Source organism: Arvicola amphibius, chromosome 14, assembly GCF_903992535.2.
Source record: "Arvicola amphibius chromosome 14, mArvAmp1.2, whole genome shotgun sequence".
NCBI classification, from domain to species: Eukaryota; Metazoa; Chordata; class Mammalia; order Rodentia; family Cricetidae; genus Arvicola; species Arvicola amphibius.
In genome coordinates, this window is record NC_052060.1 from 9,942,174 (window position 1) to 9,961,687 (window position 19,514).

At 44.8% G+C, this 19,514-nt stretch overlaps 1 protein-coding gene across 1 annotated transcript; it reads left to right on the top strand.

Annotated features, from left to right (window-relative positions):
• The first annotated feature begins 7,425 nt into the window (after window positions 1-7,425).
• Adam30 (ADAM metallopeptidase domain 30) lies at window positions 7,426-9,648 on the top strand. The gene has a single exon (XM_038311717.1). The coding sequence runs from the start codon at window positions 7,426-7,428 to the stop codon at window positions 9,646-9,648; it is 2,223 nt and encodes a 740-aa protein (XP_038167645.1).
• The last annotated feature ends 9,866 nt before the right edge of the window (window positions 9,649-19,514 follow it).

Below are 19,514 nucleotides of genomic sequence, written 5' to 3' on the forward strand. Positions count from 1 at the left end.
CCTGGACTGGTTCACGTCAGATTGAAGAATGAAGTAGGCAGCCTTCTGTAACACCAGCACGCTGTCCGGGATGTGGGATGTCAGGGATCTGCAAGCGGCTTCGTGCCTGCCTCTGCCCTGGAGAGGGAGAAGGCTAGAGAGAAACAGACTACAATGTTTCTTTTGGCATAGACTAGTAAACGACTTTCAAGTGCACACACATTCAGATTAGGATAATTTAAAGTTTATTTACAAGGGAATGAAACAGACAGATGACTGTATTCCCAGCACTTGGGAAATGAAGGCAGGAGGATTCCAAGATTTAAGATCATCCTCGACTGTATAGCGAGTTCAAGGCAAGCCAGGTTTACACAAGACCCTGTCTCAGTGAGGGAGGAGGTGTGCATGCATGAGTATTAGAAGTACAACCGTCAAGCGCAGAGACCCCCTGGTAGCATTAGCAAACCTATTAACCCTCTCGAGTACAAAGGACTAGAAGTCAAGGGGAGTTACTGGAAGCTGCGCAGCACAGATGCCAAGGCACACAAGGAGCCTTACGTACCTCTCAGAGGAAACCAAGGCATTAACCGGATCTCACTCCCTTTCCCACCCCACTCTGAGAGATTGATCCAAGTTGAGAGGAGATTGGACCTGAATGTGTAAGCCCTCCCTCAGTCATGAACTCCAATCACGTTTTTGGTATAAGCCCTACTTTAGTCATGTCCTCCAATCACATCTTTGGTGTAAGCCCTCCCTCAGTTATGTCTTCCAATCACATCTTTGGCGTAAGCCCTCCCTCAGGCATGTCCTCCAATCACATCTTTGGTTTTAGCCCTCCCGCAGGTATTGTCCTCCAATCGCATTTTTGATAGCCTTCCCTGCTGGCCTGTCACTGGTTATCAGTGCAGGAAACACAAAGCAAAAGGAATCTGGAGTCGACAATCCTGACGGAACTGCCTTACCTGGTCCACTACTGTGTTTCCTTACCATAGCCACTGGTTGCCCAACCTGGAGTCAGTCCAGCAGCAGGGTGGGTAATGGTAATTCTTCAAGTCCTACAGAAAAAGATGAAGTGGCTCAGTGGGTCAAGGTGCTTGCCACCACCGCTGACAACCTGAGTTCCGTTCCAGGGACCCCCGTGGTGGAGAAGAGAACCCAATGCCCTACAAGTTGTCCCCGGACCTCTACGTGGGCCGTAAAGGAAGACATGAAGAAAATTAGAGATTCGTCTTACTTATAGATTTAAAAAAATCTAGGTCAACCATTACCTAGCTAAACCTACAATAGTTTTCTGTTTTTGCTTTCTGTCGCTGTGGGAAAACACAGTCACCAAAAGCAGCTTGAGGAGAAAAGGGTGTATTTCTGCTTCCAGTTTATGATGGGAAGTCAAGGCAGGAAGCCGGGAGGTGGAACTGAAGCAGGGGTCGTGCTGCTAACTGACATAATCTTTGTGGCTTGCCTGGTTTGGTTTTCTTACACATCCCAGGACCACCTGCCCAGGGAGGCACCACACACAGTGAACTGGGTCCTCTTACATCAGTCAATAATCAAGAAAATGACCCAGAAACTTGTCTAGGACAATCTGAGGTTTCTTCTCAGATGACTCTAGCTTGTGCCAGGTGACAAAAGTAATCATCACAAATGGGTATTATAAAATCCATGATGACCAGGAACTCCCCCTCCCGCAAGGGAACGGCTGCTAAGAAGTATATCAATAGAGGGCTAGAGAGATGGCTCAGTGGTTAAGACCACTACTCTTCCAGAGGAACTGGATTCGAATCCCAGCATCCACAGGGTGGGTGGCTCACAACTGTCTGAAACTCCAGTTCCAAGGGATCCATTGCCCTCTTCCAGCCTCCGGGGATGCCACATGCACATGGTGCATAGACACACATGTAGACAAAGCACCCATAAACATAAAATAAAGATAAATAAGTGTATCAATAGATACCACCACATCAAGAAAACTCATAATCTCTGCTGTAAAATTACATCTTCATGAAAAAATTATGAAATACAACAGAATGCCAGGGAGCTTTACAAAGTTAATGTATCCACTACAATCTAAAACATGCCATGCTCAGCGGTGGAAGTTTAAATCTGAAAGTGAGATTAAATACGGGGGTCTAGCTGTCCCCCATGTCCTGTACTCGACATGATCTTGAAATGGTACCTGTGTCCAGAAAAATAGAATAGCTATTACTTAAGACCCTTTGATTATATACACTTAGGTAGAGAAAATCATCAAACCCCACCCTAGCTACCAGAATTTGTCCCCACCGCAGAGAATGAATACAAACGAATGTGAAGATATAGCTCTATGTGGGGTGACTTACTTGTGGAGGGGCAAGAATTCGGAGCTGTCTTAATCTGAAAAGAAAACATTGAGGATCATGAGTTCGAGGCTACTCTGGGCTACATAGCAAGACCCTGTTTCAAAGGCGGGGAGGGGTGGCTGGAGAGATGACTCAGTGGTTAAGAGTACTTGCTGCCCAATCATGAGGCTCAGATCTGGATCCCAGCACCTACATGCCAGCAGATGCCTATAACTCAGGTCTGAAAGGATAAAGACAGGAGCTCGGGGCTTGCTAGCCTTCTGGGTCTACCTGAGAAAACCAGCCTGGGGGTCAGGGAGAGACCTAGCTTCAAAGAAGTAAGTGGAGAGAGAGAGAGAGGCTATCCAATGCCACACGTGCACAGGCATGCACAGACACACATGCACACACACACACACACACACACACTTAGACACACACATAGAAATAAATGCTTTTAAAAGGCTCATTATTGTTATTATTTTGCTGGCACTCTGCTCGGCTTTATCAGTAGACTGAGTTGGAGAGACTCAGGAGTAAGGCATAAGACATTTCCCTTCTTGGTTCTAGTAGTTCCACAGACGCTTCCTGCACTATTTCGAGTGGATTCCATGTGTGTGGTTGTGTGTGTGTGTGTGTGTGTGGTATGTGTGTGTGTATATGTGTTGTGTGGTTGTGTGTGGTACGTGTGTGTGGTGTGTGATTGTGTATGTGTGTTTGTTGTGTGGTTGGGTATGTAATGTGTGTGCATGGTATATGTGTGTGTGGTGTGTGTGTGTATGGCTGTGTGTGTGTGTTGTCTGCGTAGTATATGGTTTTGTGTGTATGGTTGTATGTGTGGTGTGTGGTTGTGTCTGTGTGGTTTTGTGTGTGTGTGGTGTCTGTGTGGTATATGTGTGTAGTATATGGTTCTGTGTGTGTGTGGTTGTGTGGTTGTTTCTGTGTGGTTTGTGTGTGTGTGGTGTGGTTGAGTGTGTGGTGTCTGTGTGGTATATGTGTGCATATATGTATATGTGTGTGGTATATGGTTCTGTGTGTGGTGTATGGTTGTGTGAGTGTAGTATATGTGTGTGAGTACAAGCAGAGGTCAGAACAGGATATGGTCGTCTTTCTCTTTTCCTGCCACTTTATTGCCTTGAGGTAGGGTCTCTTACTGAAGGAGAAACTCACCATGTCTGATAGGCCGGCTGGCCTGCAAGTGCTTGGATCTCCCTGTCCCCACCCCTCAATTCTGGGGTTACAGGAATGCACAGCCATGCCCGGCTTTCGACATGGGTACTGGGGATTCAAACTCAGGTCCTGCAGCCTTGCAGGCTCACCCACTGAGCCATCTCCCTACCCCCTGAAGTGTTGATATTTTTGACAATTAAAAGCAGATGTTTCCAGTTACTAAACATACTCAACCTCACTAACAATCTAAAAATGCAAAATAATTATTGAGCTATATTCTTTTTCTAGTGAAAATCTTAGGTAATATGCTATTATTATATTGTATGGAAAATGGGTCTCAGGTTCCCACGCCCTCTCACATGACAGCTACTGGCATGTGCTGCTAGTTAGGTGTTCTTAATTCTACTACGTAAAATCCAAGTGCACAGTGTGGCTCTTCATTGGTAAAGAACATGATTTTTAAAGGTGAGTCAATAACATTAATTAATAGGAACACTTTTATTTTCTTTAATTCATTTACACTAACATAAGTTTTAGAAATCTAGCCCAACGGAAAGAGTTTCAAGGGGGAAAAGGTGTGTGTTCTTATACAAACACATGTATGAATTGTTGAAAGACCTACATATTTGTTCATATTTACTACATATTTACCATATTGTAGAAAGATTTTAAAGCAAGATAAATGCACAGTTTTTGAATGGCACCCCTGTGTCTATGGCATAGGAGGGAAAGGGTCAAGTCAGTAACTCATGCATGCTGCAGAAGACTACGCACCTGCTGGGGGCATTGAAGTAAATCTAGGAAATTATTTGCAGAATGTGTTATTCACTGGAAAAAGCAAATGTTGCAATAACATGAACTACATGTACTATTTTCTACATTTAAGTCATTTTCTAAAAGGGGCTTCAGGAGAAGGGCAAGAGAAAGCAGTAGCTCATGTGAGATGGGAAGGGAAGGGAGGGTTACTAAGAGCAGAAACATACAACGAAGAAGCAGTATAGGGAGTTGGGTTTGCAGATGGCATCTGAGCTGAACTGGGTCATTTTTGTCATTATTTCTCAACACTGTACTTAAATACCTCTTATATTAGACACTGCAAATTTAAAAATAAATGATAATTACCTTATTGAGATATGATCTGCAAATAAATTGCTGTGTAATATTTAATATGTTTGTATAAACCCATGTCTATAATACATGTACATACATCTGTTTGAGATACGCGTGTATCTATGAAACTGTCACACCACTGAGACCGTGAGCCTTGCCTCCCCAAAGCCCTTTCTGCCCCCTTTATGGTCATTGTTGTGGGAAAATGCTTGAGATAATCAACTCATAAAGAAAAGGGTTTATTTTGACTTACGGCTTTGGCAGTTTGGGGTCCTGGTCACTTGGTCTGTTATCTTTTAGGCCAATGCTTGGGCAAAAGATCATAGCAAGGAGGATGCCACATGGAAGCTGTCACCTCATGGCCAGGCAGCAAAAAGAGGAAGAGGCCAGGGTCCCAATATCCCCTAGAAGGGCACGCCCTGGGTGATGCAACTTCCTCCAAGTAGGCCCCGTTTCTCAAGAGTTCCAATGTCTTGTCAGATGTGGCAGCGTATGTTTGCAGGCCCCGAGGGCGGAGGGGCTCACAGATCTGAGGCCGCACCACAGTTTGAGCCTAGTGGGGAGTGATTGGGCGATGATATAGGCTTACGTCAGCTGCTCTGTTTCTGTTGGGGTTGTTTCCATTCCTCAGAGTTCAGCAGGACTTTCAAGACCTTCCAGTTTCTGGGGTTCCCTTCACCACCTCCTCAGTCTCATTCCCTGTGACTGAGCTTATAGAGTATACTAAGCCCTGCCCTGGTCCTCTCTCCTATTCTCACCTCCTCGTAGTGTGTACCACCTGGACCTCCCTCAGCAGTCTCCAGCGTCCTGTTGGGTGGTCCTGGGGGGAACTAATGGGGCACCTCCCACCTTGAGGGCTGGCTGACCCTGCATGGCTTCCCATCAGCAGATGAAAATAGTCAAGACCCTCTCCTCTGTCAACTCCCTTTCTGTCGTGGAGTCCCCACCAGTCCTTCCCATCCCTTCTCTGCCATGCCCATCTTCTTAAAGAGGCAGGCTAGTTTTGCCAGCTCACCTATCTAATCTCTAGTTTGTCTGCCTACCTCCTGGTATCTGGCTTAAATCGCAAGCCATTTCCGGAACCAGTTTGTACTGTTACCGTGACTTTTCCTTGGGCTGATTTCAGTGTTCCTGAAACTCTGCTCAGGTGCCCTTTAGCCTGTCCTTCCTCATATCCAAGCCCACTCTGCCGACCACCACAAACCTCTTCTGTTAGCCTGACCACACATCCTAGGCTGCCCAAGGTCTCTGAATTAGTCTCTGTCTGCTTTCCCCAACCTAGTTCCATGGAGCCCTATGCTGAGCACTCGCCATCAGCCTAGCCCAGGTTATGTTCCCCAAGGATGCCCACACACCTGACCACATTTAGAACTCTCATCTTCCAGCTGGGCGGTGGTGGCACTTGCCCTTAATCGCAGCACTCGGGAGGCAGAGGCAGGCGGATCTCTGCGAGTTCAAGGCCAATCTGGTCTACAAGAGCTAGTTCAGGACAGGCTCCAAAGCTACAGAGAAACCCTGTCTCGAAAATAAAATTAAAAAAAAAGCCCCCACTGCTGGTGCAGAGCAGAGGCTACAAGTATGCGGAGAGCTCAGCCACAAGAGTCATCTGTCATGCTCTGTCAGGCCCCCACACTGCCTCCCTACAAGGCTCAGGGGCCTTCCAAAAAGAGAGGGAGAAAAGACTTAGAGCCAGAGGTGGAGGAGGAACAAAATGAACCATGGCTGTAGTCAAGACCAGACCAATGAACTTAAGCCACTCAAGGTCTGGTCCGGCATGCAGGAGGAGGGGCTGGCAAGCCCCCACACCCAAGGGTCCAAAATCCTTTTGAACTTTCGCTCCTTTCATTCAGGGGATGCGCCCGACTGCCTTCATCTCCTTGTAAGGGCTCTCTCAACCCAGCACCATGACTTCTGCCCGCAGACGACATGTCTGGACTGTCAAGCGCTCCCTAACTTCGCACTGGGTCTACTGAAAATGCTTGCTTGCCTTCAGTCCTCATGTAGTGACTCTGGGATTGTCCGTGCGTGTTGAGTCCGTCTGTCCTCTGAGCTGAGGACGTTTTTCTTAAGGACTGTTTCATCACCTCTCACCTCTAATTCATACCACAGTCGTTAGACTGTCCTTTCTTAGACTGTCCCTGGACTTTCCCCTCTTCCCTCCCGCAGGGAGTGCTTACTGTGTGCTGCGCCGCCATCGTGTGAATATCTGACAGGCAGCAAAAGCGGTAAAAGAGACTTTGTGGTTTGGGTGCAGAGCGTCTCCGAAAAGGCTGCATCTAGGCCAGCGGGTGGGAATGAAGACTCTGGGCAGCTATTCTAAGACCGGGATGCGCCTTCAGCTTCTTAGAGAGACCCAGCAGAAAATGGGGCACATTTATCATTCATGTGCACCTTTGCCTCCATTTGGGGGGGGGGGGGGTTGGTTTTTCAAGACAAGGTTTCTCTGTGTAGCTTTGGTGCCTAGAACTAGCTCTTGTAGACCAGGCTGGCCTAGAATTTACTGAGATCCGCCTGCCTCTGCCTTCCGAGTGCTGGGATTAAAGGCGCGCGCCAGCACTGCCCGGTTTTGCCTCCATTCTTAAGCGCGAGCTTAATTCCCGCCCCCGCCCCCTCCCCCCCGCCTCCGCTCAGAAAAAAACAACAACGAACTGGAGCGTTGGGTAGGAGTGTGCCTGGGGAAACTGGACCAAGTAGGCCCCAAGAGTCCTGGCTTCCCAGGGGAGCCTGCCAAGGGAGCTAAGCGCTTGAGACTCCAGTGCTTTGTCAGTTTCAGGGACATCTGAGGCGCACGCCAGGGCTGGCGTTGCTCCTCCCGAGTCCAGGAAAACCAAGCAGGGAAACAAAACAGATCATGAGGTCAGTGTGGGCCTCCTTCTCCCAACACCGCTGTCTGCTTCTGACGATGCTCTTTCTTGAGGCATTGGGCGATGACCTACTATTTGACCCTGACTGGGGCTTTGAGTCCTATGAAATCACCGTTCCCAAAGAGCTAAGAGCTAGGAAAGGGGAGCAGGGTGGGGACAGTTCTTTGTCGTACCTCTTACAGATACAGGGCAAAAAACATACCATTCACCTGCGGCCCAAGAAGTTACTGTTGCCGAGACATCTGCCTGTTATCTCCTTCACTCAGGAGGACAGTCTAATGGAGGATTACCCACACATACCAAACGAGTGCAATTACATGGGCTTCGTGGAAGGCTTTCAGGAATCTGACGCTACCCTGAGTACATGCATGGGAGGTCTGCGAGGCATCTTGAACATAGACTCCAATTACTACCAAATCGAGCCCCTCAGGGCCTCTTCCACGTTTGAACACGTTGTGTATGTCCTAAAAAAGGACGAATTTAGCAATCAGACCTGTGGTGTGATTGATGAAGAAACAGATGGGCAAACCACCCAGCAAGAGGCTAGGATAAGTAGCTTTCATAAATCCTATATGCACCAAAAGTACTTGGAATTGGTCATGGTCTTTGATTGGACTAGATTTATGTATTTAGGTGGAAATTTTACTAAAATCATAGAAGATGCTATTCTTCTAACTGCAATTATGGACACCTACTTTCAGGATGTCAGGTTGCGGATCTGTCTAAAAGGACTTGAAATTTGGTCCAGCCACGACAGGATGAAAACTTTCTTTCCCACTTTAGCTGAAATTTTAGGTCAGTTTGTACTGTACAAAAGACTGGTATTGCATCATGTCCTTCCTGCGGACTGGTCACATTTATATCTTGGAAGAAGTTTTCCAGATGCTGTCGCATGGTCCTGGGGGCGAGCATGCGAGCTATACCACGCCGGAGCCACAAGTAGCTTCGTTGGTAAGAATATCCTTGGACCTGCTACTTGGTCCGCTCATGAAGTGGGCCACTGTGTGGGAATGCAACATGACGGGAAGTATTGCCAGTGCAGAGGTAGGACGAGCTGCATCATGGGTACAGGACGCACCGGGTTTAGTAACTGCAGTTATGATCAGTATTTCATACACGCCTCCTATAAAATGTCGTCTTGTCTATCTGACATCCCAGGACGAGGTTATGTGATTAAGAGATGCGGCAACAAGATTGTTGAAGGTGCGGAGGAATGTGACTGTGGTTCCAAAGAAGACTGTCAAAAAGACCCGTGCTGTGGGCCCAACTGCAAATGGAAGCAAGGCGTCAACTGTTCCACCGGGCTTTGTTGTCACAAATGTAACTTTCTCCCATCAGGATATGTGTGTAGGCAGGAAGAAAATGAATGTGATCTTGCTGAGTACTGCAACGGGCTCTCAGGTTTATGTCCAGAGGATTCTTACAAGCAAGATGGAACTCCCTGTAAATATGGAGGAGTTTGTTTCGGTAAGAGCTGCAGATCCAGGTACATGCAGTGTCAGGGTATTTTTGGACCTGCTGCCAGGGAGGCTCCTTACCAATGTTATGATGTCGTTAATAAGATGGGCGATCAGTATGGTAACTGTGGCATTAATACTAGTCAATATAATAGGTGCACCAGGGACAATGCAGTCTGTGGCAGACTACAGTGTATAAATGTTAGGGCCATCCCCAGTTTGCCGGATCACAGTACTCTATTGACCACCTATGTGAAGGCAGACAATCTCATATGCTGGGGCACAGGCTATCATGGAGAATTAATAGCCCATGGGATACCTGACATAGGTGTGATTAATGATGGCACCGCCTGTGGCTTTAAAAAGGTGTGCATTAAGGGAAGATGTGTTGACTCTGCCACCATCATGTTCGACTGCTTGCCTGGCAAGTGCAATAGCCGAGGTGTTTGCAACAATAAAAGGAACTGCCACTGCAAGTATGGCTGGGAACCCCCGTTCTGTGAAGAGGTAGGACTCGGTGGGAGCATTGACAGTGGACCCCCTGGACCAATGACCGAGGAAATGCCCTCATCATTTCAAGCTGTGTATATTATGATGATGCGTATTATTTTATTCATCATCTCAGTGATCGTCGTGTATTTTAGGCAGCTGATTAAAAATTGGTTATATAGTCAACAGAAGAAAGAAACAGTCAAAAAACCTAAGGATGACGAGTCAGTCACAAAACTTAAGGATGCCGAGTCAGAAATGTAACGAGGCAAGCCTGTCATCTGATACATTTGGCTATCTAACAAGCTTATCAGTTATTCACACAATTCTTCATTCTCTTCCCAGAATGATTCCACACAAATTTCCTGTGAGTTTAAAATCAACAAAAAATAATAAATGATATTCTTGTGTGGAAACAAATTGGTGCATTTTTCCCCCTTAGGATTCATTTTCCCTTCAGTTTGGGATCAAGTGTTGGATTACCTGGCCTATCCAAATATAGTTCGTGTCAGGGTTCAGAGTATAATCCTGTCTTAACATTCCGGGGACATGAGCCCTTCTCTCCCCTGTGTGTCTTTCAGCTTCTTCAGGGATAGGCATCTACACCTACACATATGCACCTGCTACGTGGTACCTGTGCCCCTGCTGCATGCACCTGGGTACCTGTTGCATGCACCTGTGTCCTACTGCATGCACCTGTGCACCTGATACATGCACCTGTGTCCTGCTGCATGCACCTGTGTCCTGCTGCATGCACCTGTGCACCTGCTACATGTACCTGTGCACCTGATACATGCACCTGCACACCTGTTGCATGTGCTTGTGTCCTGCTGCATGCACCTGTGAACCCGCTGTATGATACATGGAAATAGCACATTTTATGAATGAAACAAACAAACACGTGTTACAAAGGTTAATTCCTTCAGTGAGATTTTCTGTCAAGTCTCTCCTGGTGGATACAGCTCTGTCTATTGCCATGTTTTCTGACTTGGTGTTTGAGATGAGCTCCAATGAGCCCACTATCCTGAACTGTAATGACACCTGCATTCTGTACAGCCTATAGAAGATGACAGCCCTTAACAGTGTTGGTGGCATGGCCATTAACAACATTTAATGTTTGCTGCATGTATTTTTTTTTTTGGTAGTGTTTGTCAACTTGACACAAGCTAAAATCTGTAAAGAGGGAAGAAACCTCAATTGAGACAATGCCTCCCTCAGATTGAGCTGCAGGCAAGTCTGTGGAGCATTTTCTTGATTCATAGCTGTGTGGAGGACCCAGCCCATTGTGGGTGGTACCACCCCTGTGCAGGTGGCATAAAAAGCAAACTGAGGAGGAAACCAGTAAGCAGCATTTTGCATGGCCTCTGCTTCAGCTCCTGCCTCCAGGTTCCTATGTAACTCGATGTTTCTCTCCCACCCACCAGTTCCCAAATAACCATTCTGATGCTTAATATTAATTATAAATGTTTGGCCAATGGCTTAGGTTTATTGCTAGCTAGCTCTTACATTTAAATTAACCCATTTCTATTAATCTGTGTATCGCCACATGGCCTATGGCTTACCAGTGGTGCTCTGGCATGTTGCTCCTTGGGTGGCTGCTGGCATCTTCTTCCCCCTCATCATCTGAGTCCCCAGTTTGATTGTTCCACCTAGCCCTATCCTGCCTGGCTACTGGTCAAAAAGCTTTTAGTATTAACCAATGAGAACAACATATATTCACAGAGTACAGAAAGACACCCCACATCATTCCTGCCTTGAGTTCCTGCTGGCTTCCGTTCATGATGGACTGACTGTGAAGTGTAAGATGGAATAAACCCTTTGCTTCCCAAGCTGCTTTTTTTTGGTCATGGTATTTTCTCACAGCAGTGGAAAGTCAACTAGGATAATGTGTCTGCTTTCACTGGTAGGCCTTTTTGAGTGGCCCTAGGTCTGGAGAAAGTGAAGAATGAATGCCGTTTAGCCCCAACATCCTTCAATGCTCTGCCTCTAAATCCCCCCCCCCCATGCACAGTGTTGGCATGGGGTGGGGGGGAGAAGGAAAGCTGACTTCCCACAGGAGTCATTGCCACTTCCATGTGCAGCGAGCAGCCATCCCTCCTCCATACTTGCAGCATCCCAAGTTGTCGCATCCTGCTCAAGGCTGGGTCTTCCTGCTGTTCCAGTTGAGGCAGCTCTGTAGCCTCCTGTACCACGTCCCAGTGTGCTGTGCCTTAGCCACGAAGTTCTAATCAAAGGCAAAAGCAGGGCAGACACAGCGGAGGTTCACCATCCAGTCTGTCTAGACTACTTTGGGTTTGTTTTCACTGAGAGAAAAAATGTAAATAACTTTGGTTTTGTGATGATCATAACTCTAAACATTTATTAAGCTTGGCCGGCCATGCAATGTCCTAAGATATAAGGACACTGAGTCACGTCGGAGCACTAATAGTGATGGATATCATACCGAGAGCTCGCTATGTGCTGAAAGCGGTCTGAAGACTTTCATGTGTGTTATTGTGTATACTGTTAAAAAGGACTCTGCTGTGAGTGTTTTATTTTTAGGTTTTTAAATTTTATATGTACATGAGTGTTTGCTTTAACATATTTATGTATACTGCATGCATGCTTTGGTACTGGGAAGAGGACATGGGATGCCCTGTTACTGGGGTTATGCATAGTTATGAATCAAACTACCATACAGGTGCTGGGAACTAAACTAAGGTTCTCTGCAAAAGCCACAGTCCTTAACTGCCGAGTCACTTCTTAGCCCTGGTGTTTATTGTGCAATACAAACCAAGTCACAGCAATGTTAAAGGACCTATATAGGCTTCTAGAGTAAGAAAAACAACATTACTTGAGGGAAGAACTTTGAATAATAATAAAGATTAAGTTTAAAGACAATGACCTATTGAGAAATCTTAAAGTTATTAGTACATAGGATATGAGTTTTTAACTTTTCCGTGAATATATATTATATATAAATATTATATTATTTTATTATAGTATATATAAATATCATATATTATATATAACATATATAATAGTTCCCATTTTAACCAATTTGGTGGTAATTACTATTTAGTGATAGTACATTTCATTTTGTGCTGATGTTCTAGATAACTCTTTTTTTGAGGCAGGGTGTAGAAGGAACGGCGGGGCTGTGTCCCGCCACCCGGCTAGCTTTACCCAAAATAATTATACGGAAACTGTGTTCATTTAAATACTGCCTGGCCCATAGTTTCAGCCTCTTATTGGTTAATTCTCACATCTTCCTTTAACCCATATTTAGTAATCTGCGTAGCACCACAAGGTGTGGCTTACCAGGAGAGATCTTAACCTGCGTCCATCTCGGAGAGGAGAATCATGGAGACTGCCTATGGCCACTGCCTGAAGCATCTCCCCAACTCTGCTTCCTTTTTCCCACAATTCTGTTCTGTCTATTCTGCCTACCTAATTTTCTGTCTCTTAAAGGGCCAAGGCAGTTTTCTTTATTAACAATGAAAGTAACACATAGACACTCCTCCATCAGCAGGGTCTCACTATGTTGCCCCACCCCCACTCTGCATTGGCCAGGGACTCATTTTACTCTTTATGTAGAACAGGCTGGCCTCAAACTCACAGCAATCTGTCTGCCTTGGTCTCCTCACTGTTGGGATCAAAGAGATGCCAAGCCACGCCCATCAAGATTCTCTTCATCTTCCAAAACTAATATCATAGATCCATTAGAACACACCCCATTCTTTCTTCCCCATCTCATCATAGTCTGCTTTCCGTCTGTATGGATTAGTAAACTCAATCCCTTCTAGAAGCACGTCCATGCGGTATTTTTTTCCTGTTTGTGACTGGCTTCTCTTAACACAGTGTCTTCAAAGTCGGTCTGTACTACAGTGTGTTGTTAAGGGAAAGAGCCTGAAATGTTCTACATCTAATTACAAAGGCTGGAGGATGGAGTGGGAGAAAGCTAACCAGTTCACAGCTACAAGCCCCAGCAGCAGACCACTCTACATTTTTGTCTGTATGATAAAACCATGACTCAGACCCTCCCACATGATTGACTGACAGGTGCTCCTGCATCCTGTGACAATCTTAACGAAGCCAAATCAACAAAACTGCCTTGTCCCCAAACTTCTTTTTTTAAATCCCCTCTCCATATTACAAATTCATACATCGCATACACACACGCGACGACTGCAGAGCCATGCTGTACATGTGGAAGTTAGAGGACAACTTTAGGTGTTGGTCCTAGCCTTCCACCTTGCTTGAGAGAGTGTCTCTTTTTTACTGCTGCCTGTGCCAGGCTTGCTGGCCTGCAAGTTCCCCTACGGTCTCCTGTCTTTGCCTCCTGTCTTGCCACATGCTGGGATTACAGGTGCATGCCACCATGCCCAGCTTTAAGGTGGTATCTGAGGATCTAAATTCAAGTTCTGATGCTTGCCTGGCAAATGCTTGAGCTACTGGGGCATCTCCCCAAAGAGTCCAGTTTCTGCCCATTCTGCCCATTCTGCCCATCCTTAGTAATAGTAGTCTTGCAGTTTTGATTTTCATATCTCCAAATGATTAGGTACGTTAAGCATCTTTTCATAATTTATTGACTACTTATGTGTTTTCACTGGGGAGTATCTATTAAAATCTCTTGCCCATTTTTTTTTTATTGCTCATTTGGTTCTTTTAAATTGCTGTTTTCAAGAACCAATTACTGGCTTTATTGACTTTTCTCTGTTGCTTTTCTGTTTTCTACTATTGACAAATCTCTGCCCAAATCTTTATTGTGTCCTGTCATCTGCTATTGATTTAGTTCTTCTCGTTTCTATTACCCTACGGTGTAATTTATTTAAGATTTTTTTCATTTAGTGTGTTTAGAGATAAAACTTCCTGGTTAGGACTGTTTATGGTATATTAATAATTTGGGTTTTAAAAGGTGTTATATACATGGGTGTTCTGCCTGCATATATATCTGTGAACCACATGCATACCTGGTGCCCCTGGGTTGGGTGGGCAGAAGAGGGCATCAGAGCCCCTGGAACTAGAATCATAGATGGTTGTTAGCTGCCATGTGGGTATTTGGTATTGAACCTGGATCTTCTACAAAAGTAGCTTGTACTTTTGACCACTAAGCCATCCCTCTAGTACCTGTCATAATAAATTTGACATCTGATATTTACATTTTAATTTATTTCAATGTATTTTAATTGTCCTTGTAATTCAATATTTAGAACATTAGTTGCTTAACTTCTATAGATCTGTGAATTTTCCAGTTTCCATTATTATTATTATTATTATTATTATTATTATTATATATTTTTAGTTTCATTCCATTGTGATTGGAAAAGATATGTCATGAAATTTCTTTTTTTCCCTTTTATTGAAAATGGATTCTTTCCTCACATAATGCATCCTGATTACAGTTTCCCCTCCCTCTACTCCTGCCAGTCCTTCTCCATCTCCCCTCCCTCTGGATCCAGCCCTTTCTGTCTCATCAGAAAAGAACAGGCATCTAAGAGATAATGATAAAATAGAATAAAATAAAATATAATAAGATAAAACAAAAATTATCACATCGAGGTTGGCCAAGACAAACCTACAGAAGGAAAAGAGCCCAATATGGGGCAAGAATTAGAGATCCACTCGGGAATCCCATAAAATTATACTTTCAGGAATCACATAATATTGTACGCCCAAGAATCCCATGAAGCCGGGCGGTGGTGGCGCACGCCTTTAATCCCAGCACTCGGGAGGCAGAGGCAGGCGGATCTCTGTGAGTTCGAGGCCAGCCTGGTCTACAAGAGCTAGTTCCAGGACAGGCTCTAGAAACTACAGGGAAACCCTGTCTCAAAAAACAAAAACAAAAACAAAAAAAAAAAAAAAAAAAAAGAATCCCATGAAAACACTAAACTGGAAGCCATGATATATAAGCATAAGACCTGGGGGTGCAGGCCCATGCAGGCCCTGGCCTTGCTGCTTTCTTTAGTCCCGTGAGTTCACACGAGCTCTGTTTATCTTGATTTTGAAGATTTTGCTTTCATGGTACCCTCCCTCCCCTGTCATCCTTACACTCCACCTCCTCTTCTGTGGGATTTCCTGAGCTCTTAGGGGAGATATCTGATGGAGACATCCTATTTAGGGATGAGTATTCCAAGGTCTCTCACTCTCTGCATAATGTCTGGCTGTGGTCTCTGTATTTGTTCCCATCTGCTGCAGGAGGAGGCTTCTCTGGTGATGGCTGAGCAAGGCACTGACCTATGAGTATAGCAGAGCATCACTAGGGGTCATTTTACTGTTACTTTTTTTTTTGACCAGTAGTAGTTGGTTTTGCCCTGGGATATCTAGTCTCTGGTTCTCGGTACCCAAGCAGTGTTGGGTATGGGTTTCTTCTAGTGGAGTGGACTTTAAGTCAAATCAGATATTGGTTGGTTATGCCCTCAAGGTTTGTTTTTTTTTGTTTGTTTGTTTTTGTTTTTTTTGTTTTTGTTTTTTTTTGTTTTTTTTTTTTAACCAACAATGCTCTAGTGTACCTTGCAGGAAGAACAACCTTGTAGATTAAAAGGTTTGTGGCTGGCTTGGTGTTTACATTTCTCTGTGGGTAGCACACAGAGTACCTTCATGTACCATAGAAACTAGCAGATAGGGGAGCAGGCTCTATGTAGAAGCCAACCCAACTTCCCCATGTCCAATGAGTTGTGTGGGTGTTTTCTTCAGCAGGAGGACTTGATTTCAGTTTGTGGAGAGGAACCTATAGTTTCATGAGCAGCCTGAGTTGTTTGGGATTCCCAGGGGAACACTTTGGCCAACAACTCAATTATATGTAACCCAATCTCATTACAGGAAGCTGTGTTTGCTAGCAAGTGGTAGCTAACTGGGACTCTGCCCCTCTGACTTTCTAAGCACAACACTCACAGTGCAGGCACCAAGACCAACAATTAATAAATGGGCCTCATGAAACTGAGAAGCTTCTGCACAGCAAAGGGCACTATGGCGGCCTAGATATGGGAAAAGATTTCGCCAGCTCTACATTTGAAAGAGGGCTAATATCCAAAATATAGAAAGAACTCAAAAACCTAGTTATCAAGAAAAGAATCAAATTAAAAACGGTACATATCTAAACAGAGAATTCTCAGTAGAGGAATCTCACGTGGCTGAGAAAAACTTAAATGCTCGACATCCTTAGCCATCATGGAAATACAAATGAAAGCGACTCAGGTTTCATTTTACACCTGTCAGAATGGCTAAGATCCCCAGACGCCAGAGCAAGTGCCATGTGATTTCAATCATTTGTCTTCTGTTTTGTGACAATGTATGGTTTGTGCTAAAGAAGATTCATCGTCACTTCGTTTTCTAACCTTGTTGAATGGGGTATTCGGTGTGCATTTGTTGAGGCCAGTAAGTCCGTAGTGAGGCTGAAGTCCCGTGCTTGATTTTGGTATCCTGTCTGGGTGTTATATCTGTTGTGAAAGCACGGCACTGGAGCTCGTCATCATTGCTGTAAAGCTACTCCGTTTCTCCTTCTAATTCTGTCTGTTAGGTACATATGTACTCATCATTGTCTATTTTATTTTATGAATTAACTGATTTGTTTTTCTTCTCGTTTACTGCTGTTTTACTTAAGATACAATGTGGATGATGGATAAACGACGATGAAGTCTTCAAAGGCCATGTGCTCAGGCTGTACCGAGCACAGTTCTAATTGTGTCAAGGCAGATTCCATGCAGTATATTTTTGGAGCCCCATACAGTTAATGGTGCAGGATGATGTACCAGTAAAATATGCATTATGACTTCCTAAACCTGCAGGATGATGTACCAGTAAAATATGCATTATGACTTCCTAAATGGGAACCTACTTTATTGCCTATACAGTGCAATGATTTTTTTAAAAAAAGCATTTATTTGGAAATATGATGAATAATATTTTTTCCTCCTGTACTCTTAACAAAAGTCATAAATCACAAGGGTTGGCAACCTGGAAGTTACCCAAATACTGTGTCTGAAATGCACAAAACAAAGGAACCTGTCAAGACTCAGCATGAACATCTTTACGGTTGGAACTAACACTGGCTCAGTTAATGTCTTAACCTGGTGTGAGCTCATGTTTGAACCCGGGGGCCATGTAAGGGGAGAACAGAAGCCCCATGCTTCTGTGCAGCCCTGGGCTCCTTTGGAAAACAGAACGCTAAAAGCTGAGTCAAGAAGCGTCTCTTAGATGAGAGTGCTTTCTTGCCTCTAGCAAGCAGAGCAGACCCGAGAAATTGCTGCCACCAAGAAGCCATGCTTTATTCTTTCCCAAGCTTTCTTAGGCTTTTCATGGATGCAGTTATCCATGTTGGGTGCCATTCTGTAACATGAAGGGCCTACTTGTTGGGGTTTATGTCCTGCCCAGTTTTCCAGGCTACTTCCTGCTAGTTGGGGGTGCTGATAATCTTATGGGGACCTAAAGAAAATCTAGAATTATGATCAAGTCCTGACTGGAGTATCCTGTGAGTCTTGATCATCTCAGGAAGCAGTCTTGAATCTGTTCTGGAAGTAGAACTTAGACATCCGGGCCATCTGTTCCTACCGGAGATTTTTCACGTGGTCTTCCTTGATCAAACCTGAGTTAATCTGTGATGTCACCCACTGTCATAGTGCTGGGGTCACCCGTAGCCTCACATCTAGTACTAATTTTTTTTAAAATTGGATGCCTCTGTATACAGAGAGCATGTATATGTTTAGAATAATAATGTTCTCTTTGTAAAAAATCCTTATATACTTACTTGCTAATTTATTTACTGTGTGTGTGTATGTGTGTGTTGGTATATGTGTGTGTGTATGCCTGAGTGTGTGTGCCTGAGTGTATGTGTGTGCACTGCATGCATGCAGGGACCTGTAAAAGTCAATCCCTGAAACTGGAGCTACAGATACTTGTGAGATGCCAACTGGGTGTTGGTGATTGAACCTGGGTCTTCTGAAAGATTAGTCAGTTGTTCTAACTGTTGCACCACCTCTCCAGCCCCTAGTAATGTCTTCTTGGTGGATATTCCCTTAAGCAGTATGATGTGACCTTCTTCATGCTCTCTCAATAGTTTGGAATAAAGCATGGGGATTTAGAAAAAATTAGTAAAGAATATGAAGACTCGAATGAAAATAATAAAATGGAGAAATATTGGATAGTATCGGGAGGGAATTCCAGTGTGTACTGAAAATTTGCTCAAGTTTAATTTACAACTGCTTAAAATACCCTTGACCCCCAAAAGTAGAAGAAAAAAGACTGCATTAACATGATATAAGGAAATGAACATACCAATTGAAGGTCGCGGGCTACATCCATAGTTAAACATTTTGTTGCTAGAACAAAACAAGTCACCGTCACATCCTAGACCAAAACATTCTGTAGGCAAACCACTCCCTGGGTGGAATCCAACGTTATCTCCTTAAGGGAACTGGAACTTAGTTGGATCCTTGTTTGAGGTAGGAACAGGTCTACTTCTCTACTCTTGGAGGGCAAGGTCTGGCAATTACACACCTGTTAACAATTACCTTGAGAGAGCAGGACTCTATGCTCAACAACTAGGTGAGACCTTTGAGGCAGAAGCACAATAGCCTTGAAGGAACTAGAGGTGAGTTCCAACTCTCTGACCTTTGGTCAAGGTGGAAATAGGCTCACATTTTCGGGCCTCCACTTGCCTGCCCTGTGTTCTGTGTCCCTTGAATGGCATGTTCCCTTGGAAAGCGACCACAGATGTCTACACTACCACTGGGCAGCTGTAGTACTAGCCAGTTAATAACAGTGGCTCCCTGGATTTCAGAATCTGTTAGAGAATGCTGAAGAGTGACCGGGTGATGAAGAGCAGGTGCTGATCGTCCAGCACCCACATCAGGTGGCTCACAGCTGCCTATCACTGCAGCTCCTGGTGGGGGGCTGGCCTCTGTGGGCACCTACACTCATGTGCACACTACACACACACACACACACACATAAGCATGCATGTACGCACACATGCACGCATGGACACACACACCACATTAATAAGCACACAACACACACACATAGGTACGCATGCACACGCGCACACACACAATAATAAGCGCACACACACACTAATAAAAAAGAACTGTAGGAGAGTATATAAAACTAAGGATGGCGGGCGGTGGTGGCGCACGCCTTTAATCCCAGCACTC